The 27,715-nt window shown below is 35.0% G+C and overlaps 2 protein-coding genes across 4 annotated transcripts in view; one reads left to right on the top strand and one right to left on the bottom strand.

The window, feature by feature from the left end:
- Positions 1–27,715, bottom strand: part of LOC136836285 (adenylate cyclase type 2-like) — a 395,106-nt gene that overhangs the window by 19,958 nt on the left and 347,433 nt on the right. For 2 of the 3 annotated variants that reach the window (XM_067100345.1, XM_067100343.1), the window contains exons 14-16: positions 27,209–27,267; positions 8,403–8,423; positions 1,831–1,974 (exon numbers count right to left, since the gene is read on the bottom strand). In XM_067100345.1, coding sequence (XP_066956446.1) covers positions 1,831–1,974; positions 8,403–8,423; positions 27,209–27,267 — 224 coding nt within the window. The remainder of the gene's footprint in view (positions 1–1,830; positions 1,975–8,402; positions 8,424–27,208; positions 27,268–27,715) is intronic. The other variant, XM_067100346.1, reaches the window with a different exon arrangement.
- Positions 12,705–19,597, top strand: LOC136836286 (uncharacterized). Its single transcript, XM_067100347.1, has 2 exons — positions 12,705–12,851; positions 14,983–19,597. Exon 2 carries the CDS (start codon positions 14,995–14,997, stop codon positions 15,661–15,663), a length of 669 nt encoding a protein of 222 aa, XP_066956448.1. The 5' UTR covers positions 12,705–12,851; positions 14,983–14,994; the 3' UTR covers positions 15,664–19,597.

Here is a 27,715-nt window from a genome sequence, read left to right as displayed (position 1 = left end):
TACAACCATCTAATTAAAGTTTAAGATTTTCAAAGGCAGCCTTAGGTTAACTGATGACCACCCTTTCCTCTTGTAGCATATTTACATACTTTAATAATACAAGACTTTATTCCATTAATATTCTTGTTACATTAAGCTGGTCTTGTGTCAGCATGTGTTCTGGGTCCTTGAGCAGTCCAAATACATGTACTGTACTTTTATATTCTTTCATACAATTACTGAAACTAATTTATCTTTGCAATACCTCTGTATGTAAACTCGCAGGAGGGTTGTGCATGTTTATAGTAATCTTTTCATTGTTTGTTTAAAATGTTTAAACACCCATTACTTATCCTTGTATATACCAAGACATATTTGACCTCTCCATCATCCAGGCCCTGCGCATAAAAATGGTGGGAAATAATTTGACTAGCCTAATAAGAATTGTGTGTTCAAAACTTTGATCATAAGTTCTAGACCTATAATTGGTTCAACTTGATCTAAATACTGTGAAAATAAACACTTTGTGTGCCAAAAGGTAATCATTAGTCCCACACAGTATATGCAGTATTCATAAAAAAATTTTGGTATTATTACAGTTTAGGTCAAATTCGGATATCTAATATTTTTTTACTTGCTATCATATATTTTTGTCATGATTCATACAAATAACCTTTAAGAGTTAAGATATTTGCCGATGAATATTGTGCCTTGTTGTTATCGCAATGCGTTTATGCTGCCATGTCAGTTTTTTCTGCTGAGGCGTTTTTGTTTTTTGTCAATGTATTGTAGGTAAAAATGCCTAATCGTCTTTTGTTTTTCGTTAAATTATAAATAAGTACAAAATGCTGAAACCTGATTGGTTGTTTGTTTCAAAATATCCAATTAACTTGAATCGTGCGCTTCAGTTGACTGCCATGGATTCCGTCAACGCGTCTGCAGTGGGTGTTCTCTGTCTTACTTTGAGGTTATTGGTCGTTTCCATGGACATTACAATGGAACTCCACACGTTTGAATACCTTTCTTCGTGAACATTTAGTACTAATCTATTTAAGGTAAAAAGTGGTTAACGAAAAGGGTAACATTGCAGTATCGGCCAAATTTCACCGAAACTGTAATCAGACGTTAGTCCCCTGTAACCCCTGTGGCAGGCGCAATATTACCGCTTGCCAGAACATACGAGCTTGCAACAATCATTTAAAATGTGCATAAGCCGCGAGCGGGCGTTACACCACCCGGAACTGAGAGCGGTACCCATGGCCGCCATGTATCTCAAAATCTAATCATTTGCGGAAGAAATAAAGGTCAGATTCGTTGAAAGTACACTATTTAAGCCAGGAAAATGTAATTTTATATCGGAAATGTGAATTTGACCGAAACTGTAAATTTACCAAAATTTTTATAACAATAATCCTTCCTTAATTTTCTTACAAATAAACACAAAAATGAGCGTTTATCGGCCTATGGACTACAATGGGTAAAGCTGCAAAATAGTTGAGCACACGTTGTTTCTGCAACACACAAGGTAACGTGGGGGGGGGGGGCAAAACCTAAGACCAGGTCAAGGTACGGCGCCCTAAGTTATGGGTTGGGTTAGGTTAGGATGGTGAATATATGTCTATGATCTACATTTACGTTATTCGAAACCACCGGAAATAGTGTGCCAAACTCTTGTGCACTTTTACCTTAAATTGACCTTACAATTTTCTCTTGTATTTTCACAAGTTGCAAAGTACTTCATGAAGAGGGTACTGATATTGCTGAAAACATAATTTTTTAAATTATTTTCTGCAGCCCAGTCACATTATCTGGCCTGAAAAAAAAAAGAGGGAAAAACGCGTTGTTACTTACTCTATTGGAATTGCAATGATCACCAGCAGAATGATGACAGCAGCCAAGGAACAAGCTATAGCTAGGGCCAGATGATGGGTGTCGTGTTCTCTCCTCCTGTATTCCACCTCTTTCCCACAGCCCCACCAACCACTGTACCAAGACCTGGAAAACGAAAGACCAATTAGGAGGGGTGGGTTTCATTCAACGACAAAGGTGCGTTCAGGACATAGAGGTGGATTGGAAAAACCGTTTCTTTTTTTTATGTTTCATTAAAAAACAAAAGTGGGTCTGCTTTTATTTTTGCAACAAAGATATCGAAATCAGCAATAAATGATATTTTTTCTTACTAAAGATAAATATATATGGCTAAGAAAAATGAAAAGGGCCAGTTTTCAAAGAGTAACTAATTTTGCAAATGAGACTTGACATGTTAATTGAAAAGAGAAACAGAAGGGTTAATATTAATTCTTATACGACATTCAGAACATGTACGAGTACTTCTCAACACGACACGCTAGTTACTAGAACCAAGGTCTAGCACTATAGGCCTATGTGGTAATACATTTCTTTACACAAACTATTTTTAGAAACAAAAGAACACGTATTGTTCATTCTTTTATGTCAATTATTCATTAACAGTCAATACGCTTTTCCAAGACCAAATATACAACACAGAAATGGAAAGTCACACAATTACAAGTATTTCCGGTCTCATCAATAACAGTGTAAGAGAAGGGGCAAAAATGAACTTGAAGAACATGGAGCTGCTATTGTTATATCATTTCACATACATCCTTTTAACGTATCGCGGTATAAGGAAGCACAGATTAAATAAAAAAATAAAATGTCAATGTCATATGGAAAACATCATTAATTTGGAAATCATGGGCGTTTTAAAAAGTTCGTAAGAAAACATTTTTCGTTAACACTAACATTTAGGTCACATCAATATAAGTACTTTTTACTGTACACTGATGGATGAAGTGACGGTTATCAGTGACAGCAACACTGTCATATGCTGTATAGGGATATGTAACAACAGAATATATATATATATATATATATATATATATATATATATATATATATATATATATATATATATATATATATATACACACACAATATATATATATATTTTTTTAAGACAAGTATTTTTTTAACTATGAATGTTTTATAAGTAATTTTTCCACACCCCACATCTTAAACTAACAGGAATCATTTCCAGGTAAATAACACTTGTATTATAAAATCTTATATTTGAATTTTGCAAAGCCAACAAAAATGCCGTGCTATTGACAGTATTCGCAATAATTATTTCCACCTTACTTAATCTAAGCAATTTATCTACTTATAAAGCATAAATTTTCTCTCCACCAATTAGATTATACGACCAGTTATGTTCATATTAACTGCCGTAATTATTAACAAACAATCGAGATCACAAGTAAAAAGTTCGAACAATATATTCAATGATAACGTTCACGTAATACAGGAGAATCATAATTACCTAGTTTAGATTCCACCTAAACTGAAAATTATTTTCTCTTGAGAGAAATTTGGTTCTGAGAAAACGTATGCATTGTTAAAAAGATATGGAAAGCCTCGAAAGGAAAACTGTTATTCATGCTAGTCCCAAGACCGGACAGAGCAGTTGCTCTTGCTGGTAAAATACCAGGCCTATAAGCTTCACTGACACTTTCCACAAAACTTAGCAGTCTGGCTCAAGCGACAGCTGGTCCTAATGAAACCCGAAGGCCGATAACAAAAGCGCAAATAAAATAATAACCAAATACAAGAAAGGAAACTTGTAAAAGCGAAGTAAAAAGAAAGAAAAAAAAACAAGTGGATAAACTGAACCCTATTCCTCTTGTAATCGTCTCCATCTGAAAGGCCTGTTTTTCTTCCTAATAAAGGAAATGGAACAGAGCTCGATATCACACTAATTAGGAGAGTGACCTAGGCGTAGAGCTAAGGAACTAATTGGGGATTATCTACTAACCATGACTGTATTGAGACAAAAACACTATAAGACATACGACACTTCTGTCAAATTATTAACCCTTTTTCAAGAACAAGTACGAAGAAATACGTTCATTTCTTCAGAATATGGAACTATCGTCTAAATTAAAATAAATAAAATCTTTCATAGACAATTACACTTTTTATAAGCGAAATCTTTGCTTAATGTCTGCATTGAATGATAAAACATTAAAGTCTGCCCTTTCACTGGAATCGTGCCACCGCCTAACCAAAGAAAACGAACCAAATAAAAGGAATGCCTGTGTTAATAAACTTATCTTCAAGCAATAGCAATTAATCGGGTAAAATTTGACTATGGACTCATATGACTTGTGGATAACAATTTTTACACTATTTTCGGGGCACTTAAGTGTGGGATACGATTGCTAAGCCAACAGCCATTCCCTGAAAAATAAGCAGAGAAACTAATCTGCGAACTTTTGGCTTTCATTAATATGTTTCTGAGCTTACACTATGTGCAAGCACGCACGTGATCAATAATACATAGAGAAAGTTTATATATATATATGATCCAGTATATATATAGATATATACAAATATATATATATATATATATATATATATATATATATATATATATATATATATATATATATATATATATAATATATAATATAATATATATATATATATATATATAATTGTATATAAAAAGCAATTGCTGGCAAGCAGTACACAGCATATATCAGGACAGGGTGGACATGGAGACAGTCGGTCTCCTATAGGTGGTATTTATTTACCGACCCGTTTCGTTACACATCGTTACTGTACATCAAGGCTAAAAGAGAAAATACACAAATTAAAATACATGGAATAAAACTAACGACTTCAAGAGTCTCAACATGCTATATAAATATACATTGAAACAAGACAATTCAGAAAAAGCACCTCTAGACTAAAAGTTGAGGACTGCATGACTTAAAGGGAAAAGGAAAGCAGCAAAGAAAACTGGCTCAAGCCAGGTACAACTGTACAGAGGTGGTGTGTGAGTTCAACTTAGGAACTGGCTGCTTAATGAATAACGATTCTAAAATGACCAGTTGGTGTGGATGACTTGTTTGGCCCAAAACAGAGAAGTCAGAGTAATTAATACTAGTATTACATGTATTTGAATGATTTCTAATATTAGACAATTTTGGATTGGACAATCTGCAACCAGTACGATGACTAACACCTTTATGTGAATCTGCTCTGACCATCAGCAATTATTTAGTCGGTCCCACATAAGTCCCCAAATTACATCTGGGGCAAGTATATTTATATATGACTGAGGATTGCATTATTGTGCAGATTCTATCCAAATTTAAAAAGAGACCCTATTGTAAGTGGATTTTTTTGGTATTAGAATGACTTGTAACATATTAAAATGTTTATCTATTGAAGACTTCAGAATACTTCTAAATTTGTCGTCTAGGATGTATGGGATAGTTGCATAGGGTTTCTTCCGTGGTACTGTACTTATAATAGCCGAGTCAGATAGTTTCTTATTTAAGAAATTCTTAGTGTTTAAATAAAATATGAGATGGAAACCAATTATCAGTAAAACATTGTGCAAGAACACTATTTCTTTATAAGAGTCCCAAGAAGAGGTTAGAGTATAAGCCCGGTGGAGGAGAGTAAAAACTGAATTTAGTTTAAAATTATAAAAACAAGCACTATAAAAGTTTGAACCCAGACCAGTGGAAGTCTTTTTTCTAAAAATGGAAGTGTTACAACTGTCATCATGTCGCAACACCAAAACATCCATCGATGGCACCTTCGTTCTTTTCAAATCATCCTTTCATGCTGATAAATTCCTCTTGTACAATGACAAAGTAAATCCTGATATTAAGTTTACATTAGAATGAGAGGATAATGATCAATTACTGTTCTTGGATGTTTTGGTGTTCCAACATAATGACACTTCCATTTTTAGAAAAAAACACTTTTACTACTCTGGGTTCAAACTTTTATAGTCCTTGTTTTTATAATTTTAAACTAAATTCAAATTTTGCTCTCCTCCATCGGGCTTACTATAACCTCTCCTTGGGACTCTTTTATCATAAAGAAATAGTGTTCTTGCACAAATATTTTACTGATAATTGGTTTCCATCTCATATTTTCTTTAAACACTAAGAATTTCTTAAATAAGAAACTATCTGACTCGGCTGTTATAGGTACAGTCCCACGGAAGAAACCCTATGCAGCTATCCCATACATCCCAGATGATAAATTCAGAAGTAATCTGAAGTCTTCAATAGATAAACATTTTAATATGTTACAAGTCATTCTAATACCAAAAATTCCACTTACAATAGGGTCTCTTTTTAAATTTAAGGATAGAATCTGCACAATAATGCAATCCTCAGTCATATATAAATATACTTGCCCCAGATGTAATTTGGGGACTTACGTGGGACCGACTAAATAATTGCTGAGGGTCAGAGCAGATTCACATAAAGATGTTAGTCATCGTACTGGTTGCAGATTGTCCAATCCAGAGTTTTCTAATATTAGAAATCATTCAAATATATGTAATACTAGTATTAATTACTCTAACTTCTCTGTTTTGAGCCAAACAAGTCATCCACACCAACTGGTCATTTTAGAATCGTTATTTATTAAGCAGCCAGTTCCTAAGTTGAACTCACACACCACCTGTGTACAGTTGTACCTGGCTTGAGCCATTTTTCTTTGCCGCTTTCCTTTTCCCTTTAAGTCATTCAGTCCTCAACTTTAAGTCTAGAGTTGCTTTTTCTGAATTGTCTTGTTTCAATGTATATTTATATAGCATGTTGAGACTCTTGAAGACGTTAGTTTTATTCCATATATTTTAATTCAAGTATTTTCTCTTTTAGCCTTGGTGATTTACGAAACGCGTCGGCAAATAAATCTCACCTATAGATGACCTCCTTGTCTGTATAAATATATTGTCCTGAATATATATATATATATATATATATATATATATATATATATATATTATATATATGTACACTTGATAAATCTGCCAAGGCTACCATAGTACAAGCGATAAAGGCAGTAGATATGGTGGGTATCTACCCAGTTCACACTCCTCATTGAAGAATATGAGTCACAAATATAAAATATAAAATATAAAATTACTAAGTGGGTGTGCTTTTATCATTTGAATGCAAAAGCCAGGCAATACAATGCTTGTTAAACCGCTGATCTTTCCTTCATTACAGTTGAGCAACAAAAGTTGGTCTATCCTCAACATGGTTTTTTCCAGTGAATTACAGACTCATAAGCTCCTGTTACTATCTGGCGGGCTTCAGAAACTTGCACTCGACCTTACGATTCTGGTGCAATCAGCAACGTGTCACAAAAGAAGCTCGAGAAGCCTAATCAATATTCATTCCTGATATTATTACAATGGCAGTAATGTAATAGTGTACTGTTCATACTAACTGTATCACGTAATAATTCTTTACAGAAATATTGTCAAAAAACACTGTATACAGAAATGATTCAATTTAAAGGCCCTTCCTGGTAGTTAAGCAACAATAGCAATAAAAATTATCTTAATAATTGTCGGGGTGGTACTTAATCTTTAAGCTTCCAGTAACGGCTAAAGTCCTTTTATTATGGAAAACTTTTGCTTTTTTACAGAAAACCCGTTCTTGGCTTTCTTAAAGATTAAATGGTGCTACTATAGTAGGCATCTACCTAGGGGATCAAAATTGTTTCGCCGTGTTTAGTAGTAGGCCCTCGGGGATCAAATGTGATCTAGTGCATTTAGGGACATTTGATCCCCGAGGGGCTATACTAGACACGGCGAAACAGCGTCGAAACCCGCACGTAGACCGCCTTCTATAGTTTTCTTTGTATTTTCCCTATTTGTGTTCCTTTTCTCTTTGGGAGTAAGCTATACAGCTAACAGGAAATTATCCTAGCACATCTCGACTTCATATGACATATTAAAAACTAATATAAACTAACTAATACACAGGGAAAAAAACACAATACATAATTATTTCTTCGTGACAGGAAAAACATGCATCCGGGAAAATTATCTTAACATCAGTCACACTTTATACAGGGTGTCTTAAAAGTGTGGAACCGGCGGGAAAGAAGAAAAATGGTTGAAAATCCTGTTTGGTTTCAGACTTTACGGAAACCCCGTACATATACATTCTACAATATCAATAAAACAAAATATCACAGGAGCATGGTGATTAAAAAGAAAACATATCACGCGAGAAGTTTTAAACTATGTTAAATAGATTATCTAGCATAAAGCGTAAAAAGCCCACACTAAAAGATTATAGTGAAAATCAATTTCTTCCATCATTTGATTTAATGAACATTTCAAATCCCTCGACAGAGAAATTAGATTACCTTTTGTGCTGTTCAATTTAGCATCAGCTTTTACAAAAGTCTTGCGTAGTATGACCTTTTAGGAGATAATAATAATAATAATAATAATAATAATAATAATAATAATAATAATAATAATAATAATAATAACAGCAGTTGTTATTATCACAGTTAAATGAGGGGTTCTCATCATTAAACCGAATGCTGCAGAGAAATTCTGTACTTACGAATCACCATCTGTGGCAGCACTACAAAGAAAAAGGAAGAAACAGAACGCATTAGAACAGCTGAACATCAAAGGGAGGACAGTCGTTAAAGATAAAAAAAAAAAAAAAATAAATAAAAGCAGACTTCGATTCTGGGTCATAGTAGGATGCCGGTATAACACAAATCTTTCAGAGGGATGCTGTACAAAATGCTTACTAATACGCAGCTTAAGTATCGCATGAATTTACACAGAACAGTGGCCTGAGACAGAGCAGTCAGGTGATGACTGATTAATAGGTAAAATGCAATTAATTTAATCAAATTCTTGATTTTTGCTTGAATACTTATCGCTGCGCTGCTTGCATTGTGTAAACCATCCCTCTAGTGCACACAGTACGTCAATTTTCCTTTATACCTGAAAGTTCACTGATCAGGCTACAGTTTATGGGTAATTACTGTAAGGGCACAAATGATATTAAGAATGTATGAAAATTTACATATGAAATACGGAAATTTAGCTGTACAGGAAAGCTACAAATGTATATACATTATCAGTGATACACAAAACTCCATTACCAACAGCATAAATACAATACATTTCAAATCTTCAAGAAATGGGACCAGAGCCAGGTTATTTCCCTGAAGCAACCGGTCGTGAAGGCTTAAATACAATATGCAAGGTAAGCATGGTAATATTTCTGCGGAAGGTAGAAGCAACAAAGACCAGAATATTATGGACGATACCTAACTAGAAGAATGAAAACTTGTACAGCCAAACTTTACAGAAAGAGGAGACTATATTGCACACAACTTTCGCGGTAAGCTATTTTGTGAAGCAAGGGAGAAATTGCAGAGCTTCAGAAATAACTAGGCCTCTAAAGAGCAGCACTCATATATTCACCAGTAGCCCTCAGATAGTTATTTATTAAATCCAGGTGAGAGAACTTTTCAAACCTAACAGAAAGCCTGCTTACCATGGAATTCCTTCTGCACGGCAGAAAACGAGCCAGAGTTTAAAGTGAATCTTTGTGACTGGCATGAAACAAGCCAAGATATAAGATCATTCTTTAACCCAAGAAGGCAACCGGACGAACGACCCTTCCCTGCCCAACTAATCATCAGCTGTCTGAAATCTACTAAATTCAGTTGTTATAGTTATTAACAGTTTATTAAAACAACCTGGGAGAAAATCAACAAGTCAGATTTCCTTGCATATTTTGAAGGCATCCGATATCACAGCAAAAAACCTGCAATGATTTTACCTGAGGAAGCATTCCGAGTTACTGCAACGGTATAGAAATAAGGTTGCGCAGATTTCCGCATCTCTTAGATAACAAAGTATCCACAACTACAACTGGCGAGTTTCTACAGCTAAGATAGGAAGGAGACTACTGAAGACAAAAACAACACGTCTTTTGGTAAATAAATCCATGGGTACGAGAAAATGGTTCCCTAAGGAGTTTTTAATTCTTAGAGGACGGAATACATTTTAATTTTTTAGCGATTTTGAATGAATTCAAGTATATTTATTAATTACTGTATTATGAGGTATGCATACACAGTATACCGCACTTAAGATCATGCTATTCTTTACTAACAACCACTTCTGACTAGTTGCGGCTTAAGATGGATGAGTCATTCTTTTTGATCCACTTAATTTAAAGGTGTGAAGATACATGATTCAGACACCTGCTCTCTTTCTGGTCATTCACGAAGAAGAGAAATCTCTTTTTAACCGTGGCACATACGTGTGGGCGTGTGCCGCTTGATAAAATGGATCAGAAAAATCTATGACTTAAAATTCATACTAAAATGTATGAACGTGAGTTACTGTTCTGGTGTAGAAGTGATCTCAGATAAGAGTCTGAGTCTCACTGAGTATATTGTAGGGTTAAGCTTGTGAGATAAGGGAAGGAACTGCGATTGAAATGTCGGGTGGATAATGCTTCCAAATGGGAGTCTGGACTGGAAATAGTGAAGAAAAGCTGTACAGATTGGAGAAAGTTTGGTAGGGTTCGTTACTCGTTACAGAAGAAACTTCAAAGTGAATTTTGAATTACGGATTTTGGTACTGATGGCAGAAAAACAGGTGGTTGACTCATAGGAATATGAGATAAAAATGTTGCACATTCTGGTAGGGTAACAAAAGGGCTAAACCACAGAATGGATAAAGCAAGAAGGGCAACAGAAGCTCTTGAAAAAGCGTATAAGAAAGAGAAAAGGAGCTAGGGAAACGAAAGTTGGTATTTAATAAAGTATGGAATACAAAATTTAGGCCAAAGACCAGGCGCTGGGAAAAATGTTTGAGAGGTGTCACAGGAGGAGAACCTTTCAGATGCACTATGAAACAATTGTTAGGAGAGGGTGGGAAGTAAGAAGGAAGAAAGAGAATTTGAATGGAGGTACAGTAAAAGGAATGAAAGGGGTTGCAACGGGGGCCGATGGGGTGTACTGAGAACTTTAAGTAATCCCTACGACACTCCCCCCACCCGCCAACTAGTGAGCGCGAGGAAAAATGGTAAGTTTACTGCACATGGGCCAGAAATAGATATGAATAAGGCAACAAAGAATGCTTATAAAAGTCTGTAACCGTGTCTGCCTAGTTTTGGGGGATAAGAAAAGTTAGGTTGTTGAAATTACCCTTGAACGAACTATATGCAAAATGACTTTGGATGGGGTCTCTTGAAATGAATTTTCAGTAAATATTTAGTTCGGTGCTGCAAGAGGATGTTATTGAAGTTTTCTGTACACGGGATTAATTCAGGTTCAATACTTAACAGTATGAATACAGTTGTGACTGTTATCAAATATTGTTAGGGATATAACTGAATGAAACTTTCCTCGTCTAACAGTTGGGGAAACAGATAATGGTTTTGTGACAGGAATCCTATAGATATTACACAATTCGTTCCAGATCACCCTGTTATTCACTACCAAAATACAAATAACGTAAGAACCAAGAGCTAAACAGTGTAAATACTATTTCCTCATGTAAATATCTAATACGTATGTATAAAAACATACATATAATATTAGTGTAATTAAAATAATCAATGCTACGCTCTTCAACGAAGAAATCAAGCTTGAAACGCCTGCTACATACATAGGTTCCACTATATATATATATATATATATATATATATATATATATATATATATATATATATATATATATATATATATATATCATTTGTCATCATTTGTCGTGTTTATTATTAAGACAAATGACCAAGTATTTTTTTTTTCAAAATCTATTATTATATTGATATTCAATTACGGATTCCAACTGCAGAATGATGTGTACTTTGCACTGCATAACTGCGTTATATTTAACGTTCGATTAACATGGCCTTACGTTAGCAAAGGCTGTAAATATTGTAATTGCAGACCAATTTCTTAAGACGTTGCTTATGGAAATTACTAGAGAAAATGGTAAATGCTTGACTGTCGTGGCACACTGGAGAAAATATAATTGTGACTCCCACTCAATTTGGGTCACAATGTAACAGATCTACTAGATTCTCTATCTAACTTAGAAGACCACATAGGCAGTGGGGTTTGAACGAAAACAAATTACTGTAGCTGTTTGTATTTCACCGATGTAAAGAAAAAATGGCTGTCATGGTATAAGTACACTACAGTACATCATAGTAAGATAAAAAGCGACTTCGTTTAGTTTGCCATAAGAAACACCCGTTTTCTAGCACATCTCATTTTCTGTACCAGCTGCCTTAGGGGCAGTTGCATCAGAATGATAACTTCGATTCCTTTTACTTGTTTTTCTCCATCATACAAAGATTTATCATACGTCTAGTTCCATAACTAAAGAATATTTCACAATTAACAATTCACTGACAATAACATACTGGTTAAAAACCTTAAAAGAAAGTAGAATTAAGAAAAATGCCGAACAACTTACGTCTGGCAGCTCCATTCACCGTAACACAAACAAACGCAAGGTAATGTATACATAACAAATACCAAGCCTCAGTTGCAATTTTGAAATATTTAATTTTCAGGCATCGGTATAAGGTTTAAAGTACTATGAGTTACTGGATTTTAAGAAGAAAACCAACATTTAAACCCCATTTTCTAACCAAATTCACACAAAAATGTGCACGATATCAAGGCGAAACTGCTATTTCTGGTCTTACAAAGTGCGCGTTCAGTAAGGGAAACATCGCTATTTTCTTTAATTGAAGACACTTCATCATTTTATAGGTATTAATGCATATATAACAACGAAAAATATCGGGATATGAATGTACTTGAATGGCAATTGATATGAGGACTCAAGAACACACCAAACAAACAAAGACTGTTTTCACCTTTCTTGCTCTGCTCATGAACGCCCCCCAGGTTACGTTTGCTCCCTGCTGCCTCTACCGCCCAGGTGTGCAGAGTGCTTACAGTGTACAAGTTGTGAGGAGTTACTTTGGTGTAACAACAAAGATTCTAATTTTAGATCGGTACGTATATGTCTTAACGCGTACTTTTACGTATTATTTTACCCCAGAGCTTTGGTACCGTGTTCGATGTGAGGTGTTTATTTGCTGAAGAAGTTTGGGAACCTGTTTACCTACCTGGGTGTTCTACAGTTCCCGAAAGGCAGGTCTATCCTGCCTTTTAATTTTGGCCCGAAGGATTTTTCTCTGGGAATGCCCGTCCTTCCCATACTTTCAGAGAAGGGCTTCATCCCGTGTTTTTGCCTCTTCCCAACCAAACGCGGCATTTCCGATGTCATTACAGTGTGAAGTACCAGGTACGGGTTGACAGTTAATGAATTGCAACTGCACAGGTGGCAATGGTAAGCTCTTTGATAGTAGGAAAAGACCTAGCATCCGAATTTGTGGAGCATGAGGCGTTTAGTTTTTGTTCCACTATCCCCAAAACAATTAAAATTGTTGGCCGGGAAAGCGTTGAGGAATTTTCGGCATTACAATGAAATCTCGTAGTGGCTTAGCCAATGTTACGTTGAAAAATGCTGCCTAATTTGAATTCTGTTTTCCAAGTTAGCTTAACTATTAACCAAATCCACAGTTTGGTCGAAGAACATAGTTACTTGACAAGTTCCCGCTTTCTGCTTATCAATAAAAATGGTAATACCAAACCACAAAACAACCCACCTATAGAACTTAACTTGTCCAATTTGTCATTCAGTGTGCTTTGGAATAGTGATTGATTTTACTCGTGATTTTACTCGTTCTGACTACTGTCCCCTACTGAACAGTTCATGTTAGTTACTGCCAACCCTCACAGAATCTGAATTAGTAACATACGTATCTTGTTAGGATTCTGTTTAAATCCAGCCCAGCTTGTGTTTGTAAAGTTACCAGTTTCAAAATCCGGTGCATCAGAATAAGGTAAAAGGAGAAGAGGCATGGATTTTTCTGGGAAAGGACAGCTTATTTTTTACATGTATTTTTTTCAAGTTGAAGACCTGTTCCCAAATCAAGTTCATCATGTTGGTGTGTCAGTAGATGGAAATCCTGTAAACCTTGCATACATAACTGTCATCAGTCCATTTCCCTGGATGAAAGCACTTACAACACTAAGTTTTAAATACCTCTGTGGCTAACAATTTAAGTTCTAAATACCTCTGTGGCTAACACTTCAAGTTTTAAATGGGCTAACACTTCAAGTTTTAAATACCTCTGTGGCTACAAGTAAGTTAATTCCTAAATCCTATTGTTGCCCTATTTCAAGGGAGAGCAGCTTGATCAGTTTGTGCTTGAAGCTAAATAAGGTACTTTTTTCTTCAAGGAGTGATGTATCCTTAGGTAAAGCCTCTCCACTGAGACTGGAATATGTAGAAAACTGTTATGGCCACATTAAATATATGAATACTTAGCCTCCCCGGTTAAAACCCTTGCAAACAGGGCTCTACCCTCAGGATTAGTTTTTGTAGTTCCTTTTTAGTATTCCAGTGAATTTTGAAAAAAAGAAAAAAAAATGTACAGTTTTCATTGCACATACCTTGCTTGACAATGATCCTACCTTCAGACCCTACCAATTGACAAACTGCTTGAAGTAGGGTTTAAAGTGAAGCTTGTATTGAGTGTAGGGTACCTTAGGAATGAAACCACATTACAAAGGGGGTGGCCACCAGTCAAAGTTTGTAATTTTATGTTTTTCATCTGTGATAGAAATCCACTGCAAATTTGAAATAACAATGATATATGCTATGATGAAAAAAAAAATTTAACTCTACTGAATTGAAAGCAATGCATGGGTGCCTGTGATAAATACAGTACTGTATTCTTTATTAAAGGAATAATCACTGAAGCATACTGTAATGAAATAACATGTACAGGATATATACATTAAGTGTAAATATAACAGTGCTTTTGGTTTACATGGGTCCTTTTTAGGTTCTAAGAACATTGTGTTTGCCTTAACATTACAAATAGCACCTCTGTTTTTGTACCTTTTATTGATGAGAAATGACTTGTCACAAAAAGACGTATGCACTCCAAATCTGAATCAGTACAGTGTTGAGCTGCTTTCCCTCATAATCAGTGAAATGAAGCAGGCATATTTTTTAAGCTGCTGATAGACTGACAACCTTCTAACATTTTAACAAAAGTTATTTTCCATTAGGAATTTGTCAACATGGAAAACTCCAGAAGACGAAGTGCCTCATTACCTTCAGTTGAAGACCCGGGAGAAGAACCTGATGAAGATGCCACTATGCAAGGACAGCGTAGTGGTGCCAACAGAATTAGCGGCAGTTTGAGCAGCTTACCATTACCACCCTTATATCCATGTATTGAGGTATGTGCTCATTGTGGGAAGAAAGTGACAGACAGGAATGTAAATGAGGAACCACAGGAGTCCACAGATGCAAGTACGGATTGTTCTTGTGAATGCCACCGCCATGCTTGTTCACGGTCTGAGAAGTCGTTAACTCGACAAGAGCACATTCCACCTGGGGGGCCAAATTGTTTACCTGGGTGTGGCTACTCTGGTCTACCTTGTTATTACTGTAGCTCTTTTCCAAGTTACAGAGGACCCTCTGAGCCAATGGCCCAACAAATGAATCAAGCGTTTCAACCCACACAGATCTACACTGTCGAGTTGCTAAGTCCATCTCTGGATGGCTTTCAGTCTGGATCATCGACTTCTCCAGTAGAACAAAGGATTATAGTGCAAAGTGAGGATAATCCAGATGCACCTAGGAGGCGAAAGACTTGTATATCACTGGTTGTTTTTATAATTACAATTAATGTAGCCATTGCCATTGTTCGGATGCTGAGGAGTGACTGGTCTAATACGTATTAATGTTCATATCAGTTTTTGTGACTGCAGAATTCAGAATACTGAATTTGTGTAAAAGGGTATTACACACATGATTTCAACACATAATACACACTATCATTGATGTTTAATTCAAAGCTGTGCATTGCTTAAATAGAAAAAACAACTCTTTGGTCACACTGAAGGTTTATGAACAGTACTGTATTTGGTAATTGAGACTAATAGTTTCACAAGTTTACACTTTCTCCTGCATGGTACATACTTATATACATGATTATCCAAAATGCTGAATAATTGGTTTCTGGATATTGATAATTATGAAATTTCACTTAAGGTAATGGAATCCTACTACGGTCATTACAGTGTTTTCAGGAGGATGTGCAGAAAGTAAAACAGCTTTCTTTTCATCAATTACCTAAGAATTTTGAAACGGTAAGGATGGAATTTCCAAAGTTTGTTTACTTTGTACTGTAGTTTCATGCCACAGAAGTGCTGTAGTTTATCTGATTCTCAAAGAAACATCTTCAGATTAGACCAGTTCCTACATAACAGCCACATACACAGCCAAGTCTGATTGTTTTGTTGATCTGAATATTAATGACTGGTTTGTTATTTGTTGAAATTTGAATTGTTTTAAAATTATATATGAACTGTACTATATATGAACAGTACAGTATCACAAATACCTAACATTTCATTTTCATTAGTGTTGCCATTGAAGTTTTGCTCAGTATAAAACAAAGGTTACAAAAATGGCTGCATTACAGTTTGGGCTTGTAAACAATGCAGGAATTGGCACTGTAGTTGGGAATTATTAAGGGACTCTTGAACAAACTAATAGGAAATGCCACAGTTCTCTGTGGTATTCAGACATTGGCAGCTATCATCATATGAAAATATAAGAATTACTCATTTTTGTCCCTTTAATGTATACATAAAACAAAGAACAGCACACTTAATGGGGACAGTGTGCCAGCGTAGGCATATATACAAAATCAATTAGGAAAAGGCCCCGTGATACTGAAAGCCAGTATCTAATTTTTTATACTGAAAGCCAGTATCTAATTTTTTATAGCCGTAATATATAGTTACAGTGTCTCAGTGGTGAACACGAAGGACATTCAAGTATGTGGACTTGAAAGTTTTTCCATTTCCACTTTTTCCAGCTCAGTTTCCATTGTAAAATTTATTTTTTTTGCAGGTTGGTGTGTGGGTTAGTGTTGGTAATTCACATTGTTATTTTTCCTCTTACTACTTTAAATGCTGAACCTCTTGCCATAAAATGGCAGGATGCTCCTGAATAATTTTAAAGAGATAAACTGTACTTGTGTTGACTTTTGCACTCTCACAAGTACAAAGGTTCTAGTGGATGTCTGTAATGCCAAATATTTTTTACTTGTGCGGTACTTTTCAAATAATTTTGAACATTGTAGTTTAGATGAATTTCAAATTTGTTTTTGGCATTTACTCTCACGCTGATATTCCTGTTTTGTCACTCAGTAGCTCTGTAGTTTGTATTGTTCAGTCATGACACAGGGTGAGCACCATGAGAGTCTAGGAATGTCACTCCCTGGTATCATTAATTTTTTTCAAATTAATGATAGTAAAAGATGAAACATTTCTTAGACATTTTTGGGGCACAGATTTCTTTTGTACGAGTTATTTTTATTTTGGACTTTTACTTCAACAGTTTTTATTTATCCTGACAAAGTACAGTATATATTTACGAACTGCCCTTATTGCAGTCTCCTGTCTCCCAAACCATCTTTTCTGCATATTTTGGGACTTGAGGGAGCTACAGTACTCTCACGTCGTCATTAGTTTTTAGGTGGGATATATCTCCTCTTTAAATTTCTGACCTTCAAGACTGTCCTATCTTGTGACATGGCTTTTTTGGAAGTAATAAGTTACAACTGTCTGACTCCTTTTAGTGGTCATATTAGGGCACATATTTGTACCTTCTTGGTGATATTTGGGTTCATGTTAAGTGCAATCTATGTGTTTGTGCAACATTTGTGTTGCTTACTCTAAGGTGTTTATTGTGATGTGAAAGGAAGATCAGTTCTTCCTTTCATTTCTTTTGCAAAAGCAGAGCATATAATTTTTTTGATCAGGAAGTACACTGTTCATACATTCTCAAACTTATGATTTTGAAGTTTTGATGTGACTTAAAAATTCATTTACAATACTTCATGAAACACACACCAATGCAATTGGTTTCCTAGTTTCAGGTTAAAATGTGTTTACAAGTGCTGTACTTTCCATGTGTTTAATAGAAAAGTTGCTTGCAAGTGTACTTTTACTCTACTCCAATGCTTGTCTATACTGACTTTACCAAACTTAAAGATACTTTCCTCTGAAGTCTTTTGTGCATCATCTAGAATATGGAAATTCTTGAATGAGGTACAAATTTTGATACGCTGAATTGTTAAAATTACTGTTTTATGAAAACTACTTGAGTGGGTGGTTTCCAGTCCAGTTTACCTGATTTATATAAGAGTTAAATCTTTTTGTAGCTGCCTTAAAAGTCCTTCATACTGTCATTTAGAAAGTTCTTCAAGAAGAATGAATCATCTGTAGTGGCCTTTTCTGATTTTTTTATTTTTATTATTGTTTCTCAAAGAGGTTTTTCTTTTCTGTAACCTTAGTTTTACACACATCTTTATGAGGCTTCATTCATCTTTTTGAACCACTATTTGGTTAGTCAGATTTACAATGGTGTAGACTATGTATGCATATGCATACTAAAAATTGATTCACTACAACGAACTTGTGGTCTGTCACTTTTTGTATGCTTTGTTCATACTAGTCCAGTGAGTCCTGTATATGTATATATGTATGACTTAGTTTAAAAAAAGGGGTCATGGTGTCAGATAAAGTAGAATCTTGATAACTGCTTTTGAGAGGCTCATAAAGCGAAAACTTACTTTCTTTTAATAAGACGTTTAAAATAAATAATTATGTAAATACTTATGTAAATAAGTAAATACTTATGTGTTACTACTTTGCCTTTTCAGATATTCATGGCTATGTATGAATAAAGGATATCTGCTATTAAATTTAGTGTACCAGATTTTATTATTGGGGATAGTGTCTCATATGTTCTCAGTTGGCTAAACTGTTCTTAACTGCATGTAATTTTATTGCAGTACTGCTTGTTTTGGAATGCAGTACTACAATATTAAATTTTTCACTCCATTGTAATAGAATAATAATTACCTGGAATCTGCTGGTGACAACACAGAAGTGATATGTTTTTAAAATTAAGAAGTTCCGTTCATTTGTTAAAAGTCCAGGAGAACATTTAATAATTGTAATGTACTGTAATTGTATGTAAGTTCACTGCATAGTAAAGAGATATATATTGATTTCAATGGCATATTAATTTCAAAGGTATTAGGTGTGAAAACAGAAAAATAGTTAGTGCTCTCAACAATTAAAAATAAATTTATGAAAATTAGGAAGTGTATTATGGAATTTCAATATTTTCTTTTGTTTTCGCATACTACTGGAATATGTCAGAAGCGTTTGTAATATTTTAGTTATAAATATAAAGTGTTGTTTATACTATGTAAGTGTATAAGCTTCCAGAATTTTATACCTCCTGACAAACACTTTAAAACTGTAAAATAATTTTAATGTAATTTTGATAGTTAACAAACATCTTTAATTTCAAGAGTTTGATAGGAATGTGTCTTGTCAACATACTATGTGTGTTTTTGAAACTGATTACATGAGAAGTATGCTTGCTCAATTTTTAACATATGTGAATAAGTTGAAACTGTGATATATGTATGGTTAAAGTATGTATGACCTTGTAATTCATATGCAGTTACTACCGGTATCCCAAGATATTCTATGAGAGTATGATGCTCTAGCATCACAAGTGAGTATTAGATGGTTTTATGAAATTGTTGCTCTATTTGTATTTTTTAAAAATAAATTTGGTATTGTTTTTTTAAGCATATTTATTTTATCCAATATATATTGTAGTAGTACTTTTAAAGTCTCATTGATTCACAGGAGCCCAAAGTAATGTTGAGATATAATCACAATATTCTTCTGAATTCATTTAACAGCTTCACGCATCATACTTTTCCCACTGTAAAATGCAGAATAGTCATAATATTCAGTAAAAAAATCTGACTTGACAGAATATTCTAAGTTTTTGGATATGAATTATCTTTCATGGCATTACAGTGTTAGAGTTTGATGCCTATGATCAGGTTACCTAAATAGTCAACAGCTCTACAATATTTTGGAGTTGGGCTCAATAAGAAGTGAGACCTAGAAGAAAATGGTTTTGTGGAATAGGTTCAACAAGTGAATTCCGGAAACTGCAACCGGGCATTATGCCTAAACACAATTACTGTACTGGGACAATAAGAAATACTGCACCAAGCTCAGAACCAGCTCTTTTGAATGTTTGTTGGACACTGAGTGGACAGAGTAATGAAGGAAAGTGGGGACTGAAGGGTCTCAAAGAGCGAGAAACGCGCCAATACGGCTGTTTAAGTCGTAAAAGAAAAGTCCTTCCTTGACTGTAAGCTTACTTACGTATACCTTAGTTTTACCAGACCACTGAGCTGATTTACAGCTCTCCTAGGGCTGGCCCGAAGGATTAGACTTATTTTACGTGGCTAAGAACCAATTGGTTACTTAGCAACGGGACCTACAGCTTACTGCTTACTCAACTGCCAATGCTGTCTCAAAGTTAATTAGAGGGCACCCACTAGCTAAAGAAGGCAGAGAGAAACACTTTCCACACAACACTGGGAGCATTAAGCACCTCTCATAAAACAGAATAATACCACCTGATCATAATTATACAGCAAAACTTTTTCCCCCGCAAAACTGGATAAATTGGACTGATGCCGCTGCTGCCGTGACCGTAAAACTGGATTTTGTGATCACAGCTGCAACCTGGGCCAACTGCCATTTGCTTCAAAACTTTATTGCCCCCCGCCCCCTTTTTTTCTCTATTAAAAAAATGTTCATTGCTTTTGTTGTTTTGAAGTCGGCGAATCAAAGAACGTCGCATGACGGAGGTCGGGCAAAGCCGAGAATTGACTTTGTCCTGACAATTCAGGATCATTTTGCTTGACATCTGTCAATCTGTCACTTCAATTACTCATTTTTATTTGTTTATTTTTTTGGTCCAGTTTGTATCTGTCACGGCTTTAAGACTCCTGCCGACCCTATTATTGAAGTTTTATTTACAAAGCTGCAAGCACTACTTCAAACGCTTTTGTTGGGAGTGATACACACACACACACACACACACGTTCAGGGTGGGTACATATATAATTCCCGTTTCGGATGCAAATGATTTCACAGGTGCAGTTAATTCGTTATTAATGGGCTATTCGTGGCAAAATATTTGATAGGATTAAGTCGTGCGAAATATCCTTGACGAACTGTCATATGGATATTGGGGGAAATGGCGTGTGTGTGTGTGTGTGTGTGTGTGTGTGTGTGTGTGTGTGTGTGTGTGTGTGTGTGTATATATATATAATTATATAATTTTATTATATATATATATATATATATATATATATATATATATATATATATATATATATATATATATATATATATAAATATCTTCATGCATAAAACTATTATTTTTTATGGCTAGTCATTAAATAAATTTATTATTTCAGAAACGAGCAAGATGTATCAGATCTATCACACAATTATAAAACAGCCGGATATTACAGACAGACCATTTTACCATACGATTTAACATACGAACAAATGCTCTCTTTCTCTATTAATTTCCCTTACGAGGAAAAAACAAGAAAAAAAAAACAAAAAGCGAAAAAATGAATTACCGTTCATAATGATAAATATCAGTTTAATATAATGCATATACAAATATTAAAAACAAACAAATAAACGGGACAAGTCTTTAAATTCCGTAAAGCAACGAAGGCAAATTTGCAAGGCCCGTACCTTTGATTCTCCCTGGCCCACCCTCTCCATTCCTAATGAGCTTTCGCTCACACTTGACACCCGAGGAGGAGGAGGAGGAGGAGGAGGGAGAGAAGAAGGAAGGAGGATCGATGCTTCGATGTCTTTCTTTTTCCTCACGGTCCGCGAAGTGACCGCCGCTCTTCTTGTCCGCGTTCGCAAAGCGATCGTTTCCCATTACATTTCAATTACCAAGCACTGTGACAGGGGGGAGGGGGGGACTGGTAACTGGCAGCGAGCATCAGGTGTCCGTCCGTTTTCTTTGCAACGGCCCGGAGACGTTATTTTCGAATTTCTGGAGCGCTTAAGGGGTAACTTTAGTCTTTTCTTAAAATTGTATTTTTGTTTTTAAAGGGTAAGTGTCCTGGTGTATCGTTTCACTCTTGAGGTTGAGTGTTCTGTTTACGCATTTCACTGTTGAGGTTAGGTTTACGTTTGTGCATTTCGCTGTTGTGGTTAAGTGTCACATTTGTGCATTTAATAGTGAAGGGCTGTGAGCTTTCGCTTCATTTTATTTTTAAACTTTATGTTCACGATCGACTGGCAGGGGCGTCATTTAGGGGAAGGCTGGGGTGGGGAGCAACTGCACTCCCCAAACTCAAGTTGCCCTCCCCCACAAAAAGCCTCAACTTAACCCCCTCACCCCCCAAAGCCCCAAGAAGTAACAGCATCTAGTTTTCCATTATTCCTACCGAAATTAAAATGTGCTATCACATTTGATTTCTAAAGTATATTTTCATTAAAATATACAAAAAAGTCATGTGTTCTTTTTAAATGTGCAATCATAAATATATGAAATTTCTCGAAAACATTACGTTTCTTGAGCCTTGTCTGTCTACTAGCTACCAGTGATGATGAGATAAATAAATAGTAGTGGGAGTATATAATTTTTGCTGAGATACCTTGCTCATGTGGCTTCAAAAAGCACACAAAATAGCTCAAAATAAAAAATCCCCAGCTGATTTGGCTCCTCAACAAAAATCTGAAATGACGCCCCTGTCGACTGTATTCCTGGAGGTAAGTGTTTAGTTCATGTATCATTATATTGTTGAAAGTTCACGTAACATTTCGTTGTTGAAAGTAAGTGCTATGTTACTGTATAGATTCTTTGTTGAAGGCTAAACTGAGGTTTGTGTACGTTATCCGAGTATCATACTATATTTTATGTTTGTAAATTTGAATTTTTAGGTGGGTAAAACAACCTCTTGATTTTATATCTAACACTGATTTTCGGCAAAGTTATTCTTTCAGTATAAACTATGCAAACTATTGTAAGTTAGTCTATTTTGAAGGTAGGTTTATGAACACAGCAAAAAAAAAAAAATAAAAAATAAATAAAAATCAGACGTTCAACAAGATAATGACAATATGATGAGTTTTCAACATTGCCTAATAATAATAATAATAATAATAATAATAATAATAATAATAATAATAAAATAAGTCCACTGTCTTTTGTAAAGGCTTATTTCTTGAAGTCTTACAAAAGCTAGCCTTTCCAGATAAGACTGATTTAAGAAAACATATCGATTTGAAGCTCTAAAAGCATTTTATAAAAAGTTAGAAGACTCCAGTAATACGCACATTGTCATCCAACCGTGAAGTTTTCAATTTAAGCATATTCGACACTAATGTGTTTTTTCTAGCGACATCATCAATAGCAATATTTTTTTGTCTGATTTTTATATTTTCTATTTTATATTATTTATTATTATTATTATTATTATTATTATTATTATTATTCAGATGATGAACCCTACTTATATGGAACAAGCCTACGATAGTCCTGGAGCCTGGTAGGGTCCCGTATGCACTAAGATGTACCCTAAATTTGACTTCAGATCTTGTTTAAGGGTTGTTTGGACATAAAAAAAAAAAAAACTTGGTCACATGTTCCACAACTGGCCTATTTTCCGCCATTTTGAAATCCAAGATGGCTGCCTGACAAAAATTATAAAAGTCAATAAATGAACAGAATATACTCAATATGCATATTATTTCAATGGTCTTGAATAGGAGAATACATAATAGGATGGTTTGACATGAATTTTCATCAGATAAGGGTATAAATAAAAAAAAAAAAATTAAAAGAAATTTATTCATACATAATCGTTTCCCATCTGTGTTTAATTAAGCAAATAAATCATACATTTGTGTAACGAACTTTAATTTCCTTCTATTTCACATTCCACCATTAAACCATCTTCACTGTCTTTGGATCATTATGTCTGATTATGTGGAGTACACCTGCCCATTTAAAATAGAATTCACAGCAATTAATGTCTGCAGAAATTTGACCTAAAGGAGGGGAAAATCAGGGGTTTGATTAGGTGGAAACAATAAGGGCACTCACCTTTCAAAATGTAACAATCTAGTGACTAGTATATCTATGGTAGCTTTTGTGGCATATTTTGTCCAGTGATAACATTGCAAAAAGCTCGCTTAATATGAAGGCGTGTGCTATTTGACAAGTCTTTCAAAAATTGTTTTTAATGCTTTTATCCCAGGAAATATCGCCTCATTGAATTATCTATGTTGACTCCACCAATGGCTCGGGCAAAAACTAAGCTAAAATCCATGATTAACCCCACCTTGCTCTGTTGTCTGAATACAGCAAGGTTGAAACCTTGCTCTCATGCCCAACATGGACCGATGGTGACTAGTGCTCACATACTAAATCTTGGACTGGCAATGCCCTTTTTGTGTTTGCTTGTCCACCCCATAGCTGACCATCCATCAGGATATCAAAGCATCTGTACCAAGACCACTATGACTCTCTTGAATAATTCTGTGCAAGTGGCATGGTTGAATGTAACAACTCTCATCAGAGAAGTGTCGGTAAACAACAGTTTGAGGCTGATTCTCAGCATTTATACAAGTCATATAAATGAACCTCCAAGGTACGTAGGTATGGACATACTTTCTGAACTTTCTCAATTAACCACTTGATGAAAAATTCTTGCAGAAGATTTTGATTGACCTTGAATCTACTGAAGTGGAGTGTCACTGTGAGTTAGATACCTATTGGAAAGTACTCTCCTCATTCTTTCAGATTAATACTACTTAGTGGTTGTGATACGACCAGAATATTTACAGTAAATTCAAGTGGAATAGTTAATCACAAAAATAAAGAACTTTCTTGTGGAAATCAAAGGGTTTTCTCTTTTGGTGGAGTCATCATCAATGAGCTGATAAACCATCAAAAGCATTAAAAACAAATTTTTTGTTTGATACACCTTCATATTAAGCGAGCTTTTTTTGCAATGTTATCACTGGACAAAATATGCCACAAAAGCTACCATAGATATACTGAATCACTAGATTATGGTTACATTTTGAAAGATGACTTCCTGGTACCACTTATTGTTTCTGAACCTAATCAACCCCCACATTTTCCATTTCCATGCACCTGTAAAATATGCCTTAGGTCAAATGTATGTCCTTGCCGTGTAGCAGACATTAATTGCTGTGAATTCTGTAAGTGTGATGTAAGTGGGCAGTGTAGCAATCCACATAATACTATAAGAGTCATAATAATTCCAAAGACACTGAAGATGATTTAATGGTGGAATGTGGAATGAAGGTTTGAGAGTGTGATTTTTTTTCCAAACAATTAATTGTTCGCTACACAAGTGTATGATTTATTTGCTTAATTTTACTACCGCACAGTATTGGGAGGCATAGATAAACAATTATATATGAATAAATTTCTTTTAATTTTTTTTTTATTTATATCCTTATCTGATGAAAATTCATGTCAAACCATCCTATTATGTATTCTCCTATTCAAGACCTTTGAAATAATATGCATATTGAGTATATTCTGGTCATTTATTGACTTTTATAATTTTTGTCCATCTTGGATTTCAAAATGGCAGAAAACATGCCAGTTGTCGAACATGTGACCAAGTTTTTTTTATGTCCAAACAACCCTTAAACAAGATCTGAAGTCAAATTTAGGGTACATCTTAGTGCACACGGGACCCTACCAGGCTCCATGACTACGAGGGCCACTGACTTGAAATTCAAGCTTCCAAAGAATAAGATATTCATTTGAAAGAAGTAACAGAAGGTGATGGGAAATACAGAAAGAAGAGATCAGTTATCAGAAAAGAAAAAAAAATGAATAGAATAGCCTACGTTATCTTCCAATAAAGAGACTATTTCTCACGTCAACAGAAGCTAGTGTCGTAGACAGAACTATGACACACAAACTGAAATGGAAGTTAATACGAGTAACGCTGTCTTTCGAATACTGGGGATATTCTCTCTAGCCCTTGCAATATCTATCTTCCGTCCTTGTTCGCCTGAGACGGAGGGGAAATTCTGTCAAAAGGAAAAATCAAATGCAAGTTGTACTGGGGGAGGACTGTGCCTGCTTTTCGTTCTGAGATCAAGGTATATACCATAAAATTAACTCAGATTTGTGGAACTTTAGTAAAAGATGCTTAAGGGAGGTCGTGTGTTTTTGTGTAAGTAATCTTTGTTAAGGGAAGATACAATCAAATGTACGTAAGTATGCTGTACTTACTTATTTTTCTACACTTTTTCACGCAAATGTTATCATTTTAGTACACTCCTATTGCTGATTATATATATATATATATATATATATATATATATATATATATATATATATATATATATATACATATACACATATATATATATATATATATATAAAAAAATAAATAAACAAGTTTCTAAAAATACAAATGAATGACACATCCGAAGTAGAAGAGGAAGACGACAGGATAATATTCTCAGACGAACTGACCTCCCAAAACGACATTATAACTATTTTGTCTTACACCAAACTAAACAAAAGCAGACACAGGAGAGCCTTCGTTTTCTTGTGTCACCTTAAAACAAGAACAGAGACAAGAAAGAGCCTACTTTATTCTTGTTTTTCTGCCAAACCAAAACTGATTCAGAGGCAGGAAAATATGCATGTTTGTTTTATTGTTAAAAACCAAACCAAATATAGAGATAAGAATGTTTTTTTTTTATTACCAATCCAAATAGAGAAGAAACAAGAGAAAACCTGCCTTTTATCCTTTATCAAAAACAAAAACAAAAAAAACCTGGAACAAGAAAGGGTCAGTAATTTTTTCTTGTACCAAACCAAGATCGAACCTGCATTTTTTTGGTGCAACAGTCCAAACCAAAGGCAGAGACAAGGAAGATTCTATTTTTTATACCAAACCAAACCTGTGAGAGAAGAATCTTGCTTTTTTTTTTTCCTGTACCAAATCAAAACACAAGCAGAGACGATACAAAGCACTAGACGAGACTCAAAGAAAGAACCTGCTTTTCATTAAAACAGAACCTGAGGGAAGTATCTTATGTTTTCCCTTGCACCAAATCAAAACAAAGTCAGAGACGTTACACAGCGCTGGACGAGACGCCAAGACGAAGAAAGATGTTCAGGTACAAAGCTATGGAACAACGAGAGCACTGTGGGACTGGCGAGAGGGGGCGAGGGTCGAAATACTTGCACAAGAACAGTCCCATCGATAAGCGTTTACCTGGGCCACGACTTTCACTAGCGCATTGCTGAGCTCAGCAGTTTAGAAAAAAAGATTACGTGACTTACCTGCAGTCGAAGAGCATTGGTCTGGAGGGGAGGAGGCTGGACTCGATCGTGGCAGCGCTCTGTGAAAGAAAGTTACACATAAACATCACTGTTGATAAGTGAGTAAATTATTAGAATAAGTGGTAGTATATTAATGCAATTGAAGGCTGTACATATCAGCCTTGTTTCTGAATAGCAGATGCGGAAATTAAATTGTGAACTATATGTCTATTATTATAATCATTTTCGCAAGTGATACTATTATTACTATTATTATTATTATTATTATTATTATTAGTAGTAGTAGTAGTAGTAGTTGCAGCAATGAGCACGATGGCAATATTTCTAGCACGGCACAAACTTACAACAAAAGAAGGGACATTTTCAGAAAAAGCCATAACGTCTGAGTTCTTGTACAATAAACTAAACTAAAAACTTTAAGTATCCCACTATTATAATATCATCAGTCATAGTAGTAGCAGCAGAAGTAGAGGGAGGAACAGCAACAGTAGCAACCACAGCAACGGA

The sequence above is a fragment of the Macrobrachium rosenbergii genome, chromosome 56, assembly GCF_040412425.1.
Source record: "Macrobrachium rosenbergii isolate ZJJX-2024 chromosome 56, ASM4041242v1, whole genome shotgun sequence".
Classification (NCBI taxonomy): Eukaryota; Metazoa; Arthropoda; class Malacostraca; order Decapoda; family Palaemonidae; genus Macrobrachium; species Macrobrachium rosenbergii.
The sequence above is the reverse complement of the archived record's forward strand: the minus strand, read 5'-3'. Positions and strand labels throughout refer to the sequence as shown.

Bases quoted from the DNA above. Each gene is read 5' to 3' on its own strand.
- LOC136836286 (XM_067100347.1), top strand. From the start codon at position 14,995: ATGGAAAACTCCAGAAGACGAAGTGCCTCATTACCTTCAGTTGAAGAC.